Source organism: Onychomys torridus, chromosome 13 (assembly GCF_903995425.1).
Source record: "Onychomys torridus chromosome 13, mOncTor1.1, whole genome shotgun sequence".
Lineage (NCBI taxonomy): Eukaryota > Metazoa > Chordata > Mammalia > Rodentia > Cricetidae > Onychomys > Onychomys torridus.
Window position 1 is genome coordinate 533,881 of NC_050455.1, and position 17,251 is coordinate 551,131.

Consider the following 17,251-nt stretch of genomic DNA (forward strand, 5'->3'; position numbering starts at 1 on the left):
AATAACTGATTCTTCAAAAACCTAAACACAGAAATGCAAATGATTGTTAAATTGCACTTTGTTGATACTCAAGACAGGAAATTTCTGCAAGTATGCATATATACTCTACATGATATAAAATAGCTATAATGTAACATATTATTTCTGCACGAACATTAGTGGAAGAATGTCTCACAATAGCTGGAAAGTAGAGAAATCTAAGTGTTTAATGACTGATAAATGGATTAACAAATGTGGCACACACACCAACAATGGAAAATATGACTGATGTTGCAACAGCGATGAGACAGGTAGATGTCTGCTAGGTAAAGCAAGCCTGTCATAGAAATATAAGTACTATGGTGTTTTACTTAAATGAGGTACCCTGAATAATTGAATTCATAGAGACAGAAAGTTATACAGTGCTTACTGGAGGGGGGGGGTCAACTGGGAAGAAGAAAGGAATATTAGTATTTAATGAATAAAGATTTTTAATTTGGAATGATGAAAGTTTTGGAGATACACAATGATGATGGTTGTACGGCAATGTGAATATGCTTAACACTGGTAACTGGGAGTTAAATATGACTAAAGTTGAAGATTTTGTCATGTCTACTTCCCACAAAAGAAAAATAATTATTTAAAACAAAAAACGAATTCATTACAATGTCGACAAAGTCTGAACTTTTAAAGAATCATGACTTGCAAGTTAGGTCATAAGTTCCTTATTAATGAAGACCATATTATTAATCTTTACCATGATAATGTAAAACTCTGAGATCAGAGTCTTAATCAGTAAAACTCAGGATAAAAGTCTATGTTTGCTTTTCACTAAATTGATAGGACGTAAGCAGACAGTTTGTCATTGACAGCACCTTATATATTTCTCACCAGCTATAGGAGGTTAAACAATGGCAGTATTTTCTTTCCAATGACACAATGAAAGGAAAAATGTTTTGCAGGTAACCACATTATGGTTTAACATAGCACTATTAACATTACATCACATGTAGTAAACACCAGATCATATACTTTCATACAAAACTTAAAACTGTCAACATGTTGACTCCTTACATTTCTGATAATGGAGAAAAATCATTAAATGGTACACAATATTACAATGATCAAAGGCTGGGAAGTCATATAGATTTAGATTTTTTAATCCCTGAACTACCACTGGCTTGTCAGGGGAAGAGGGTCTTTTCATTTCTTTATAGTCTTCTATCTTTTTTTTAAAAAAGATTTATTTATTTATTATGTATACAGCATGTTTGACCGCAGGCCAGAAGAGGGCACCAGATCTCATTATAGATAGTTGTGAGTCACCATGTGGGTGCTGGGAATTGAACTGGGGACCTCTGGAAGAGCAGCCAGTGCTCTTAACTCCTGAGCCATCTCTCCAGCCCTAGTCTTCTATCTTGATCTCACATTCCTACCATTTCTTCAACGCTACCTCAAGTAAATGTAAAAGTAATTTTATAATCTTAATATTTTATGCCTTCAAAAAAACAAAAACAAAAGGTGAACAGATTCAGGAGGTTCAGAGAAAGTATGTACCACATAACCACAAAACAAAGAAAAACAGGTTGACTAGGAGACTAATTGTCATGGTGACTGTAAAACATTAAAGTAGTGAAACTAGATGAATTGTAAAAGTAAGCAATTTTACCAAAAAGGGGGGTGTGTGTTCAAAACAGGAACAGGAGAGATGCTCAGCCACTAAGTGGCTGTTCTCAGGTAGCCTGTCTGGTTCCCAGCATCCACATGGCAGTGCACAACTATCTACAGCTTCAGTCCCAGGGTTACAACACCTTCCTTCTTGTCTCTGCAGGCACCAGCCACACACGTTACACATACATACATGCAAGCGAACATGCAGATAATAAAAGTAAAGAAATCTTCAAAAGGAATTATAGCCATTATATATAATTATTTAAAACTTAGTTCACTAAGTTCAGCATTCTTGGTGTTTTAGGAGTGGGCCATGAAGTTCAGGAAGAGGAAAAGGAAAGAAAATGATAGTAGTTCTACAGCTTTTAGTCTTTCAATAATCACAAAGCAGAACTTATTAAGTTCAAAAAAATATAAAAATGCTCCTAAGTATGTTGACTCTAACTAGGGTTATCACAAAACCGTAAGGATAGGCCTGTGGCTCAGTGGTACGTACAGTGCTAGTCTGGAATTTAAAATCCTGGGCTTGATTCTTAGCATAATCAAATAAACTAAACAAAAGCAGTAACAAAAGCCTCTAAAAACAGACAACAAAGAAGCTCTTTAAAATATAAAGAAATGACAATACTAATAATTTGCAAAAGATAGCAATAATCTGTTAAGTATAAAGTCATAAGAGTTAAAGCTATAAGCCCACATTTTTTATAAGACAGTTTTATTAAGGACATGCAGGCTTATAATAAAGTGGCATGGGTTTTTGGACCCCAATTCCCACACAACTATGAGCTGCACAAGAGAAAATAATACTGTTGTTCTTCCAATGCCTGAAATAAAATCATGCTTGGCCTGAATAGGGATTCAAATATTTCTCTTCTACTTAATATAAACTTTTCAAGCCTAAGAAAGAAATATAACCATCCTACTTTTGGAGTGGTTTATTATGTAGTTTATTCCAATAGTTATCTGTATATTTCCTAACTCTAAAAAAATCATTCAAAAAAAATTCAAAAGATACTTCTCTTTAGTCACTGTATATAGTTTTTTAGATTTTTATTCTAAAAATTTACTAAAAGCATACATGAATAAAAGAAAAAACTTTTCAATATAATTATCTGCCTTATTTCCTGCTCACTGCTGTCTAGCAAGTCTACCTTGCAGTCTAAGGACAAGAATGACATCACATCTATCAGTGGATCAGGTTTTTCTCTAGGTGTAACTGTTAATGAGTTCTTCCAAGATCATGCTGCTGCTGTAGTAGCTCCTCTAATAAGCCTCTAAGTACACAGTTGATAACACTTCTTGCTATGGTACAATCTATTGATCTCTAGAGTAATTTGCTTTGCTTTCCTCCTCCTCGTCTTCTTCGGTAATTTTATAGCTTGGGACACTATATGCTATGTTGTAAGCAATGTAACTGTTTCATTTAGTAACCTTTAATAACTAGAATACACCACAAAAACTAGCAAACCTATATAACCTCTTTCTTTTTCTCTTTCTCTCTCTGCCTCCTTCCCTCCCTCCTTCTCTCTCTCTCTCTCTCTCTCTCTCTCTCTCTCTCTCTCTCTCTCTTTGGTTTTTTGAGACAAGATTTCTCTGTGTAGTTTTGGTGCCTGTCCTGGATCTGCTCTGTAGACCAGGCTGGCTTTGAACTCACAGGGATCTGCCTGGCTCTGCCTCCCGAGTGCTGGGATTAAAGGTGTGCGCCACCATCGCCCGGCTTATATCACCCATTTGTCTGACATTAATTTACAAACTGTCCCTCAAGAAGAACTTCCACTCTCTGGCTCATGAATTCCAGTCTTAATGTTCCTAACACTATCCAGAAGAGCTCATTTCCATTACTGTTCATGGCTAATGACATAGCAGCGCTATCCTTTTGATAAATAAAAAGGAAAAAAGATTTTTCTGATGCTTCAGTAGGAAAAAGATAAATTCTTATTCTTTCAAATCTGGGACATCTTTAGTGCTATTATATGATTTTAATATAACTGACTTATATGTCTTACGTAAAGTTTTCTTCAGATCACCATATAATTTTAACTTTCTTTTATAAAAACAAAGGAAATGTTCTACAATGACCAAAAATTAAATTCTAGCATACTATGTATTTATTTCACGAGTGCAATCTGCAAAGCCCTAATGAAATCAAGTATACCACAAGTTCCAATGTCCACATAAATAAAACTGTGTTGTAGTCTATATTTAGCAATAACATACCCTTCTTATACCTTATGTTTTAATTAAAATAAGAGAAAAACTTGTCCTTTCACAAGAGATAACATTTTTATTCCAACTGTTCCTACTTACTGAATTTTTTTTTTTTTTTTTTTTTTTTCCTGAGACAGGGTTTCTCTGTGTAGCTTTGCGCCTTTCCTGGAACTCACTTGGTAGCCCAGGCTGGCTTCGAATTCACAGAGATCCGCCTGGCCCTGCCCTCCAAGTGCTGGGATTAAAGGCGTGCGCCACCACCGCCCAGCTGATTTTTTTCCATATTGAAATAACTCAGCCTCCACAAAGTTCTCCAGCATTATCAAATATTCTTTTTAACTAGGTTTAGACAATTTATATACAGCACTGTGAGCTTATTTTCATCAACTCTACACAAATATTTAGCAACGTACTTCCAACTGCCTACAACTACTTTCAAACATTCTTGAATGTCCAGGGAAAAAACAACTTACTGTCTCGGAGTGTTTCCCAAGCCCATTGATCATTCTTGAAGAAAAGATGACGTTTGATTTCCTCTACACCATTTCTGCCCAGTCTCACTTCTCTAAATGGAAAGGGAAGGAGAAAAGTAATTAATTATTTAAGGTATTATTATAACCTGTACAGGTTTCTTTGTGACAGAACACCAAACCTGAACAGATCTGTCACCTTAAAAATCTATTATCAGGCAGGGTGTGGTGGAGCACACCTTTCATATTGGCAAAAGCTGACGGATCTCTGAGTTAGAGGCCAGCCTGGATAATAAAGTGAGTCCCAAGACAGCCAGGACTACACAGAGAAACCCTGTCTTGAAGAACCAAAATCTATCATGAGCAAAATTTTCAGAAAATAAAGAGCAGATTTATATTAAAGAAATATTTTGAAAGGAAAAAATATATATAAAAGCATAGACTCATTCCTAGTTTCTATTTTAATGAAAACTCAGATGAGTAAATTTAGATAAGTCAAACACAATGACTTTTCTTGCGTAAACAATTTTAATCATGGCAAATTCTACCAAAGATCCTAGAAACACATTTAAAATTTTAATTTCCCCTTTATTTTTAAAAACTGTTCAGTATTTTTAATCCATTAAAGCCTGAAGATGGCAAAGCAGGGCATGGGGAATCTGACTACATCCTGATAGTCCCTGCAGAGGAAGGAGGATCACAAGCTCAAGCCAACTGGAGCTACTGGAGACTGCAGTCCAGTGGCATAGCATTTAGAGTGTACAATGTCTTGGGCCCAGTCTGCAGTAAAACAGTCACCCATATATTAAAATGAATAAGAAACAAATCCACAAGCATCACTAGCCCCTCTCTGGAGAGCATAATGAACTAAAACTGGCGCTCAACAGAAGTGAAAAGAGTTTAGTGCCTCATGTTTTGCAGCAGAGCTTAATTAGAACACCATCAATTCCAAATTTCTCAAAAGTTAAAAACATTGTTTTATATGTGTAACACTTTGTTAGCAGCTTTCACTGACTCTTTCTTAGGTTGGGTTCTCTGGTTCACAGTACTTATCTCACTGTAATTACCACTGCATAATGTCTATTTTCTTCCAAGAGAACTATGAAGTTACTCGAGACAGATGCCATGTAACTTGCTAATTTCTATATGACTAGCACCAAACATACAACACAAGACAGTTACTTACATTTAAAGTATCTGAACTGTGCCTTTCAATCTCTAAAGGACATACTGAAGATAAACTAATTTTAATTAAAATAAACATAAAATTGATATTCAAGTATTGGCTTGCTACTTAAAATAGCAATATACATTCAACATTAATGTAATCTTATAAAGTCATTTGATTCTGTTTTGTGCACTTAAAAGAATTAAATCCAAGTTCTTATACAAGTACTCCACTGAATTAAATCCCTCACTTTCTCTGTCCTGTATCTTAAGTCCTAGGTTCAATTCCCAGTACTGCAAACATATATATTACAGTACACTTCAAAAGTGTATGAAATGTTCCATTTTCTTGTTTCAAAAACACATACATTTATAAACACTGTTGTAGCTGGAAAACACAACAGCCATAACAATATTTATAAGAAATGCACTCATTTTAATACTGTATCATCACCAAATCAAAACTGGAATAAATTGAAGGTGTGTCATCATTTTTATGTAACTAAGGGGAATATGCTTTCCATTAGTGCAAATCAGTGATGAAAGATGCACACACATTTCTGAGGTTTAATGCATAAAGAAAAAAAAAAAACCTAGCTGGGTATGGTGTCATATAACTTTAACCCAGCACTAAGAAGGCAGAGGCAAGTGGATTTTTTTTTGAGTCTGAGGCCAGTCTAGTCTACAAAGTGAGTTCCAGGACAGCCAGGGCTGTGTGGGAAAAGGCGGGTGGGGGGGGGAGGAGAGGGGAGGGAGGAAAATCCAAGATTTAATAATTATCAGTCTGATAATCAAGTTAAAACACAAAAGAAAAAAGTTATCTGGCTATCAGCCAACCACTTATATGCACTAAGCTGACAGCCAGAAAAGGTATCAGAGTATCTTAAACTTGCGTCAGGCTTCATTATCATATATAATTGTCAAGATCTCAGCTTTTACATTCTAATAGTTCACACACAAGAGATTAAGTATGAGCCTCAAAACCTGAGAGGCAAGATGAGAGTGCCTTAGAATGTAAAGAAGTGTATAAGCTGATGAGATGATTCAGCAAGAAAAAGTACATGCTATGCAAGGCTCACAACCTGGCTTTGAGAGGAGAGGAGGGACAACCCGTGTGCTGGGGTACCAGCACACACAACAACAACAAAAGGACACTCAACGTCAAAATTATTTACCTGTCGGTAAGGAAGGCACAAATGAGATTTTTTGCTTCTTTTGATATGTCATTATCATCAGGGAAAGTAAGTGAATTTTTATGGTTCATAATTTTACTGTAAGTCCCAACCAAAGAATCTGCATAAAAAGGAGTATCACCTGAAAAAAACCAACAGGAAATATGAAAACCAAAGAAATACATTTGTAAAAATATGTATTTTAAAAAAGAATCAGTTACCTGGTTAAAAAAATATTTGTTAAACTAAAAGCACAAAATTAATATAGAAAAGTTAACACATCACAAAATTAGCCTCTAGAAACAGCTCTTTTTTGTTTGTTTATTTTTGTTTTTCGAGACAGAGTTTCTCTGTGTAGCTTTGTGCCTTTCCTGGATCTCGTTCTGTAGACCAGGCTGGCCTCGAACTCACAGAGATCCACCTGCCTCTGCCTCCCGAGTGCTGGGATTAAAGGCATGCCCGGCAAAAACAGTTTTTAAAACACAGACAAAATACATTAGGGACCATATTTATTTCATACAAATTCATGCTGCTTAATATATAAATATTTTATGAGAGAAGCCAAGCAGTGAGCTTGGGATGAAAAACCCAAGATGCTTGAGAACAGGGACTAGAGAGATGGCTCAGCAGTAAAGAACACTGGCTGCTCTTCCAGAGGAACTGGGTTCAATTCCCAGTACCCACAGGGCAGCTCACAACTGTCTTTAACTCCAATTCCAGGAGATCCAATACCCTCACAGAGTATATGTGGACAAAACACCACTGCACCTTAAATAAATAAATAAATCTTTAAAAAAAAAAGAAAAAGAAAAACCCAAGATACTTAAACAAAGCCTCAGCAGTTAAGAACACTTACTGCTCTTACACAGGACACAGGATCTATTCCCCACCTTCTGCTGGACTGTGCATGGTACACAGACAAACATGCGGATAAAATACACATATAATCTTAAAATACACAAACATATACTTATACCCCTCCTTTACTCACCTACAAGCATTTCATATAAAAATACCCCAACTGACCACCAGTCACACTCTCGTCCATAATAGCCATCACCACCTTGAGATTTTAACACTTCAGGTGAAATATAATCAGGTGTTCCAACTGCTGTATCACATCGTACCATACCTTCCTAAAAGGAGCAGCAAGCCTGGATTAGGATTTAATTGTTTTCAATTTAATATAACCAAAAGAAGAACTGAGTTATATAATATACAAAAATTTAACACATTATTCTCAATAGTTAAAAAACAGTAACTCAAATTTTTGTTTTGTTTATAACACTCACTAGATGCCACCCACCATTTCTTATTTTTCTAACTGCCAATATAATGACTGAATATTAATTGCAGAGACCAAATCAAAGCAAACAGATTGAAGGGATTATATAACAAAGCATTTTACAGCATAGAAATCTGATTTCATTTTTTTTAACCAAAACATCTGACTGATTCAACCTTGCTAGAACTGTGATAAAAATATGCAAAAGTTAACTGTATAGATATGAAATTGAGCAGCATGTATAAGGCAAAGGGCTTAAGGGTGTTAACATGGAGTAACTATTGGGTCTGTGTTTTAATGCCTTCTGCCAATAATTATTTATTTTTACCTACTTAATTAATGCAACTGAATTAAAACTAAATGTTAACACAATAGTTCTTATGTAGCTTTTCCTTTTAATCAATGTCTTTCAAAATGATAACCGTACATTTCTAACTACTCTAATGTAAAATTAAAAATATATAAACCATTACAACCAAAAAAAACCAGGGTGGCATATTTCCTCCTTTAGCTGTATGTATAAATTATTATTATACAAATAGTGAACATGAGTTTCTCTTACAACTCACTTTTAAAATGAACCATAAAATCTTGTATATGTTAAGAGAAGGCAACTAAGTATTCATAAAATATTTCTGAAACATTTGAAATCCATTTTTTAAGAAAGTCTTAATTTTAACATTTAGTGACATTTACACTAATTCCATTTCTAGTTACCATGAAAGATTTAGTAAATCTGGCAATCTACATTTACCCCAAATAGAGAAGGAAAAATAAACCACTGACAAGTTACTAATATGACACTGTAACCACGGTATCAAGAACAACAAATATGGTCCTGTTGATTCTGGACAAATCCAGATATGGTTAGTGAATTCTTAACAGCATTTTCTAAAGAAATACTATCTTGAATTAGAAAACAAAATTAGAATTTAAAAATTAACCTTATTCATCTTCATACAAGTGCCAAAATCTGCTAACTTCAAATGTCCAGACTTATCCAGCAGCATGTTATCAGGCTTTACATCTCTGAGGGGAAAAAAAAATCATTTCAAATAGAGTACTGCTGAAACAGATCAGACACTGATAAAGGCTATGAAGCAGTTACAAAGTCCCCTTAACCTACATGAGGCAACATAAATCTGCATTTGCTCCTAATCCATACCTAGAGACTCAAGTTCATCAAAACATTCCTTTATAAATTGTTTTGTTTTTTTTTTAAAGCACAATTTGATCCTCCCCCCCCCCTTTTTTGTTTTTTTTCTTTTGAGACAGGGTCTCTCTGTGTTTGATTCTTATGATAAGAAAATCAGTAACTTCAGAGACTAAGCACAAATTGCATATCACCTAGGCATAAAAGTCAAATGAAACATTGTTTACCTAGGGAAGACATTTTCTTCAGTGGCACTGCCACTGGCAAGTCCTTATGTTCCTGAAAATAACCCTTCAACTACACTCCTGTAAGCGACCCAAATTAAAGTCATAGGGAGGTAAAAAAAATATTAAAGTACAAGGGAGATTGGTTGGGCACAGGAAGAACAGTAGGAGCAGGACATGAACAGGTAATGGGTGATGCTATGATAAAAATATATTATATACAGGAGTAAAAACGTAACAAATCTATTATGTATAATATAATAAAAATTAAAATAAAGTAACGCTTATCACATAACTTGGTAACTACTTTATAATTTTTATTTTTAAATATATTATATAAAAGCTATAAAATTAGATTAACATTACTAAAGAATATATTTACAGCAAGACTAACTAAACATGCTAGAATTCTAACATGGTACCTGTGTCACAGGAGAGGAAACTAATCAGGCTGGGAGTAGGAAATATTAATCAAGTGATATTTAAGTTCTCTTTCACTACTCCTTTCAAAATATAAGAAACCGAAAACATTGTTATCTTTACCTATGAATAAAACCCATGGAATGAATTGCATCCAACGCAAGAACTACTTCTGCAGTATAGAATCTTGCCCATTTTTCAGGCACATCATAGTTGCTCATCAGGTTTACAAGGTCTCCACCAGGCATATATTCCATCACCATGTAGAGATATCGGTCATCTTGGAATGCATAAAAAAGCTACAAATTAAAAGAAAATAATTAAAATGATTTTGCAACATTTCATTTTTATATAAAACCTAATAAAAATACTACTGTAAGATAGAAGTAAATGGCTGCAGTGTAGGATAGCTGTAAGTGCAGGCTAATTCTTAGGGCAAGCATAAACACCACCAGCACACCAAAAAGCTATAAACTAACTGAATATTCCAAAGAGGCAATGGGAGCCATTTCACAGCTCTGTATACTACCTCCTAACTTTTTATACTGAAAGGTTTCTATTTATAATAGTTTCAACAAGGACAAACCTCTAAAGCAAAGAAATACTGTACTTCTAGTTTCTTACATGCACACAAGAAGTTTACTGTTAACTTTAAAATGAACATTAGAACTCTCAGGTCTCATGAACTGGGCTTTGGCTTCACTGCTGTGCATTAGCTGCTTGGCTCTGGAAATCTGCTTAACCTCTCTCTCCATGTTTCTGACTGACCATAATCTCTTCTACAAATTGCTTTTACTTGCAAACCTGTGTTCAACTAGCATCTGAATGCCCGATAGCTGAAAATGTTTAACAAATTTCTAATGAACAAAATAATCATAACCTCTAACTTGAAGTGCAGTCTTTCTAGACTGTTAGAAGGAAGATTAAATCATTAGCAAGAAACTGTCAAAAATATCAGGCATAAATCTATTGTGTGTTCAGAGCTGAAGTAAAAAAAATCAAACAATTTTTAAGTAAACGCTAGTTTAGAACAAAATTAAAAGCAAACCCCAGGGTAAAAACCACCAGACTTACATAGATGTCTTAAAGACTTCACATTTCACTTTCTCAATAGTGTTTAATCATTTTAGTTATAGGCTTGCTTTAATTGATTTTACTTATTTATATGTTTCTTTTTCTTTTTTTGAGCTGAGCATCAAAGCCAGGGCCTTGTGCTTGCTAGGCAAGCGCTCTACCACTGAGCTAAATCCCCAACCCTGTGTTTCTTATGTGCCGTGTGTGTGTGTGTGTGTGTGTGTGTGTGTGTGTGTGTGTGTGTGTGTGTGTGTGTTGGATTCACATTAGGTATGCTAAGGTCAGAGCACAACACTGGGTATCTTCCTCTATCACTCTGCCTTGCGGCACTAAGATAGGGTTTCTCACTGAACTGGAAGCTTGCAGTTTCATCCATGCTGGCCAGCCAACAAGCTGTGAGGATCTGCCTATTTCTGTCCCCTAGTGCTGGGTTACAGGTGCACGATGCTACATCCAAGCTTTTTTTAAAATAATGTGTACGGATTTTGCCTACAATTATGCCTGTGCACAAAGGGCATGCCTAGTATCTATGAAGGTCAAAAAAAGGAATCAGATTCCTTGGAATTAGTATTGCATATGGTTGTGAGATGCCATGTGGGTGTATAGAATTAAACCTGGTTCTTCTAAAAAGATCAGCCAGTAGTGCTCTTAACTGTTGACATGGGTGCTAGGAATTTGAACTTAGGTCTTCAAGCTCTCAAGAACAAATGCTTTTATCTACTAAGCAGTTTATCCAACTCTACTTATATTAATTTAAAAACTAAATAGGGACAGATGGGCTCAGTTGGTAAGGCACTTGCCTTTACAAACACAAGAACCTGAGTTTGATCCCTAGAATCCATGTAAAAAGCAGGGTATACTGGCATTCACTTATAATCTCAATGCTGGACAGATGGAGACAGGATAGCTGGGACTTGCTGGCCAGCCATTATCAATTAATTGGTGCACTCTACACCAATGAAAGATCCTGTCTCAAAGGAAGTAGGCAAATGGCACTAGTTCTCATCCTACCTCAACAAAGGCACATGCACCTACACACATATACAATACATGCCCACATATCATTAAATTAAAAGCAACTAAATTTAGGAGTAAGGATAAGAAATGAAGTATCATTTCATGACTACCCCAGACTAAATGTATAATTTCTCACTTGAGCGCCATAATTAAAGAAGTATTGTTATTCTGGTGATAGCTTACTTATGCATATACAATCTAATAAGTAAGATAAAACTCAAAGACATCTAAACTACAAATTGAACAATTATGACATAAATATTTTAATCTTTAACAGAAATAATACTAAACATCCATTTTTCAAGAGTTATCAACCAAAGGCAGTACTGTCTCCCCACGCTTGTTCCCCACTGATACTATCAAGGGATATTCAACAATGTCTAAATGCATTTTTAGTTGTCATAACTGATATATTCTGGATAGAGGATAGGGATGTTGTCAAACATCATAAACACATTAGTAATTGGATAATTGTGGTGGTTTGAATAAGAACGCCTCCCACAGCTCATGTATTCTGAACAGGTGGTTCTCAGTTGATAACCATTTAGAGTGGCTTAGGATCCGTGGCCTTGTTAGAAGAAAGAAGTTCGCCACTGAAACAGGATTTAAAAATTTAACTGCCCCCATCTTTTCCAGTTTGCTCAAATCTGCTTCATGTTTATGGTATGAGGTATGAGTTCTCACCTTTCTGCTTCAGCCACCATGCCCACCTCCTGCCATGTCTTCCCACCATGACGTGATAGACTCATCCCTCAGGAATCATAAGCCCAAATAAACCCTTCCTTCTATAAGTTGCTTTAGTGATAGTGTTTTATCACAGAAACAGAAAAATAACTAACAGTTCTTTATAATAAAGAATTATCTAGTGTCAAGTATGGTGGCACACGCCTTTAATGACCAGTTTGAAGCTGGCCTTAGTTATATAGAGAGTTCCAGGCCACCAATGTTACACAGTAAGACCGTACCTCAAAAAACAATAGAAAAAGGGCAAAACAAAAAGTATTATCTCGTGCTGAGGACCTGGGTTTAGTCCCCAACACCCACATGGTAGCTCACAACCATCTGGCCTCCACTGGCTCTTATAAGCATGTGGTGCACATATATACACTCAGACACACACATGTACACAAAATAGACAGTATTTTTTAAATCTTTTTATTCCAATCATTAAAATGCTTATTTAGAATGGCCTTTAATAGATATTGTAAGTAAATAAGAAAATGTGTTAGGAATTTGGAAATGGTCTAGCTTAGTTTAAAAAGACTTCATCATTAAAGATAAAAAGCAATGGAGGGGGTTGGGGATTTAGCTCAGTGGTAGAGCACTTGCCTAGCAAGCACAAGGCCCTGGGTTTGATCCCCCCGCCCCCCCAAAAAAAGCAAAGCAATGGAGGTGCCTTAGTTGAAGCATAGGCAGAAAACTCAGAATAATTTAGTAGGGTTTGAGCCCATGACTTTACTTCACAATTAAAATAATCAATTAGGCAGGTGTGGCATGTACATCTTAGCACTCAGAAGATACAGGCAAGAGGCTCAGAGTTCAAAGCCATCCTCAGCTACATAGGAAGTGTGAGGCCTTGCATAATATCCTGGTTGGATAAAAAAAAAAAAAATCTTAAAGTTTCATATTTATAAGCAAGGGAATCATGGCCCATAAACTTTAAATGACTTGGTCAATGGCAGTCAATACTACTAGGACTTATGTATTTCTTTTGGAGATAGGGCCTTGCCTGAACTCCAGACCCTCGTGTCTCTGCCTCCAGTCCTGTGGCCATGGCTGTGCTACACCATGCTGATATTAGGGTATATATTCCCCGGTACTAAAAACTTAAGGCCAACGCAGGGATTATTTGGTGGCTTAGTGAAACTCAATCTTCTACTTTCTCTATTCTTTTATTTCAATGAGAGACATTTACATGACTAGGCAGTTAAAAAAAGTAAGAGGACCTCGTATTTACTTACACACACACACACACACACACACACACACACACACACACACTCATTACTAAAGTAGAAATACTTTCCTTAAATCAAAGCAGATTTAATTCTATAAAAAAAAAACAATTATTTTGTTCTAACCTTTCTAAAGATAAATCAACAAAATTAAACTTTATGCCTTCAAAAATGATATATTAATTTTATAACTGCTAATAAATTATTACTGTTCTAAAAAACAAATTTATCATATATTTTTTAAAAACCAGTATAGCATTAAGAAAACAGGATCAAAACCATACCTGAACAACCCAAGGACTATTGGCAAAAGCCATTATGTCCCTTTCTTCCCAGAAAAAAGCTGAATCAGATCTCTTAATCATTTCAAATTTGCTGAGAAGCTTCATAGCATATACCTTCCTGGTGGATTTATGCCTTACCTTTAAAATTGAAAACAAACCATTGATTAACATTTAAAGCTCAATGTTTCACTGAACAATTTACAACATGACTTTAATACTTACTAAAAAATGTGGCTATTTTTGTTTTTTTGCTTCTGCTTACTTACCCCAACTAGCTAGTGTCAAAACTTTAATTACCAGAAGCAATGCAATAAAATAAATAAATAAATCGTCTACTCCCTAAATTCCCCATAGTCTAGCCCATCATGTATGTTGCTCTGTTCATAAAACTTTATTCCACAGAATTCTAGATAGGAGTTTCCTGTGAGACTTGAAATGTTTATTGAAATGCTTAAGGAAAAGACCTCCCTACCACTTCCAGATCTGACCCAAGGTTGTCATTCCATTTAAAGAAAAGATTCTATGAAAACAATTATTTTTCCAAATATTATGTTAAACAGGCAAGTAAGTATTTTGTTTTTCACTTAAAAAATTGTTTTTAAAAATTCTGAGTAACCTACCAATTGAACTTCTCCAAATGCACCTCTGCCGATCACCTTCACTACCTCATAATCTTCAGCTTTCATCCGTAAATCTCTAATTTTATTTATTGTGTCTTTATCTGTATGAAAAATATAATTATGTCACTAAAGCATTATAATGAACACTACTTACTTTACAATCAAACTACTGAAAAGCACAATAAAAAGACAACAACAACACATTACAAGTAAAGGCTGGGGTGGATCCGGATCCATGGTGAAGTGCTTGCCTCATGAGGCTCTGTGTTTAACCTCAGCACTCTATCCCTCGAAATAATTGATATATGTAAAACTTGAAGTTATAAAATAGAAAAATATTTAATATGCTAAGAATTGTTTCAAATAAATTCTGTAATGATTCCACTATCATATCAAAAGTTTTTATAAAAAATCTAATGACACTGTTTTAAACACAAAAACGTCTGTGCTTTTTTTTCAGACAGTATCTCATGCATCCAAAGTTTATGTGGTTTTGGAGGTCAAACCCAGGGCTCTGTGTATGCTAGGCAAGTGTATTTTACCAACTGAGCTACATTTCCAAGTGGAATATAAATGCTGCATTAAAAATAATAACTAGTTTATTTTAATTTATTCTTGGCATTTTAGGTAAGTAACAGATTTGATTTAGAAAATATAGGTAGATGTTTTACATCAACAGAATAAAACTTTGTTTATCAAGTCATTATGATGATCCTGTAAAAAAGATACAAATTCAATATATCAAAGACATATGTACTAAAGAATTAAAATTAAAAAGCCGGGTGGTGGTGGCGCACGCCTGTAATCCCAGATCTCTGTGAGTTCAAGGCCAGCCTGGTCTACAAAACTAGTCCAGGGCAGGCTCTAAAGCTACAGAGAAACCCTATCTCAAAAAAACCAAAAAAGAATTAAAATTAAATTTCTAACTGGCAATCTTTGTACTTATAGCATTAATCTGAAGCTAGACTTTAAAGCATGCAGTGAGGATCACTGAAATTATTTATATAAACCTGTCATGCTACAGATGACAATAATTTACAAATCCCCACTGGAAAGATTGTCTAGCTCCTAATTTGGTCATAGACTAAAATAGGGCTATTTTAATACATATGGGTCAACACTGGTATGAGATTGCATGGAAAAGCTTCACATTTAAATGTTGTCCATACACATAAAAATTATTAAAGTTCTAGTTTCTAATAAAGGTAGCTATAATATTCTTGCCTTTCTGTTAAAATATATGTTCAAACAAATATTTGGTGTAATTTATGACAAACAGACACATGCAATGTTAACAAATTTCTATACAAGGATAAATATATTTATCAACTTTTTAGGTCACAGTACTGCAAAACAATACTATAGAGAGAGATAATATTCAACCTGAAGTTCTAAAGTAATCACTAGAGATATGGAAAGGTAACTAGTAACACTGTTAACTATTTTTAATAAAGGGTCAAATGCTAGTGCTAATGAAACAATGTAAAATCTAATTCAAAATAGTATAAAAGAGATAAGCAGAATTTCTGAAGTACTAAGAGGATACCAGCTAAAGGCTGCCTTGCAGAGAGAGGATTAGAAAAACTTTCTCAGACAATGACACCTGAAACACATTTGAAATGAAAAGTAGTTGTTAGCCATGTTAGAGCAAAAAGGCAGAACATTTAAGTGATGGAATGGTGAAATAGTGTACACAAGGGTTCTGTTTAGACCAGTATGTTTTTGGTAAAGTGGCAGAAGAGGCTGGGGAGCTCCAATCTGGTTAAGGAGCCTGAACTTTGCCTGTTAGAAATTATTATTTGCTGGGTGTAGTGACACCTGTCTTTAATAGCACTCCAGAGGCAGAGACAGGAAGATCTATGTGAGTTCAAGGCCACCTGGTCAACACAGTGAGCACTAGGCCAGCCAAAACAAGGAAAAAGAAAAACAAGCAAGCAAGCAACAAAGAAAGAAAGTAAGAAAGCTATCACTTAACAATAGAAAGTTTTTGTTTTGTTTTGTTTTGTTTTGTTTTGTTTTGTTTTTCCTAGAGTACAGGTTTAGGCAGCTCAATATATAAAAATCAAGGCACAATATAAAAACTACTAGCATGGGTTGGAAGCTGTAAAAAGAAACTCAAGCAGATAAGCATAATCAAACCTATACTTATGCTAAACTACCCTGAAGAATGTTAAAGATAAATTCAGTAAGGAAAACCTGGAGTGGGGAGAGTTTTAATAGCATTTTAACATTCCACATGAGAAATAAGAAAATCCTAAGCTAGGGTAGTGTTTTAGGATGGCCAGTGACACTTGAAAAAGTATCCCAGACTCTAGTTATAAGAGGTTTAGAACCATAAAAAAGGTTGCAAAAGTCTTTAGAAAGCTGGCAGACAAAACATTTGAAATCAATAGGTTCTCCTAGTTTCTTGACATTTGTCTTGTCCTAGCACAGGCTTGCATGCTACCAAGTGTGAAGGTCTGCTGGCCAACAGTTTTGAGTCAAACTCAGTTTTCTACAGTCCTGGCTACCCTAGATCACTTCACCAAGGTTTCAATCTAGAACTAAGCACA

The 17,251-nt window shown here is 35.1% G+C and overlaps 1 protein-coding gene across 3 annotated transcripts in view; it reads right to left on the reverse strand.

The window, feature by feature from the left end:
• Rock1 (Rho associated coiled-coil containing protein kinase 1) overlaps positions 1 to 17,251 on the reverse strand; it is a 118,452-nt gene that overhangs the window by 60,372 nt on the left and 40,829 nt on the right. For all 3 annotated transcript variants that reach the window (XM_036204728.1, XM_036204727.1, XM_036204729.1), the window contains exons 3-9: positions 14,700 to 14,800; positions 14,080 to 14,217; positions 9,873 to 10,048; positions 8,897 to 8,981; positions 7,659 to 7,803; positions 6,671 to 6,809; positions 4,332 to 4,423 (exon numbers count right to left, since the gene is read on the reverse strand). In XM_036204728.1, the coding sequence (XP_036060621.1) occupies positions 4,332 to 4,423; positions 6,671 to 6,809; positions 7,659 to 7,803; positions 8,897 to 8,981; positions 9,873 to 10,048; positions 14,080 to 14,217; positions 14,700 to 14,800 (876 nt within the window). The remainder of the gene's footprint in view (positions 1 to 4,331; positions 4,424 to 6,670; positions 6,810 to 7,658; positions 7,804 to 8,896; positions 8,982 to 9,872; positions 10,049 to 14,079; positions 14,218 to 14,699; positions 14,801 to 17,251) is intronic.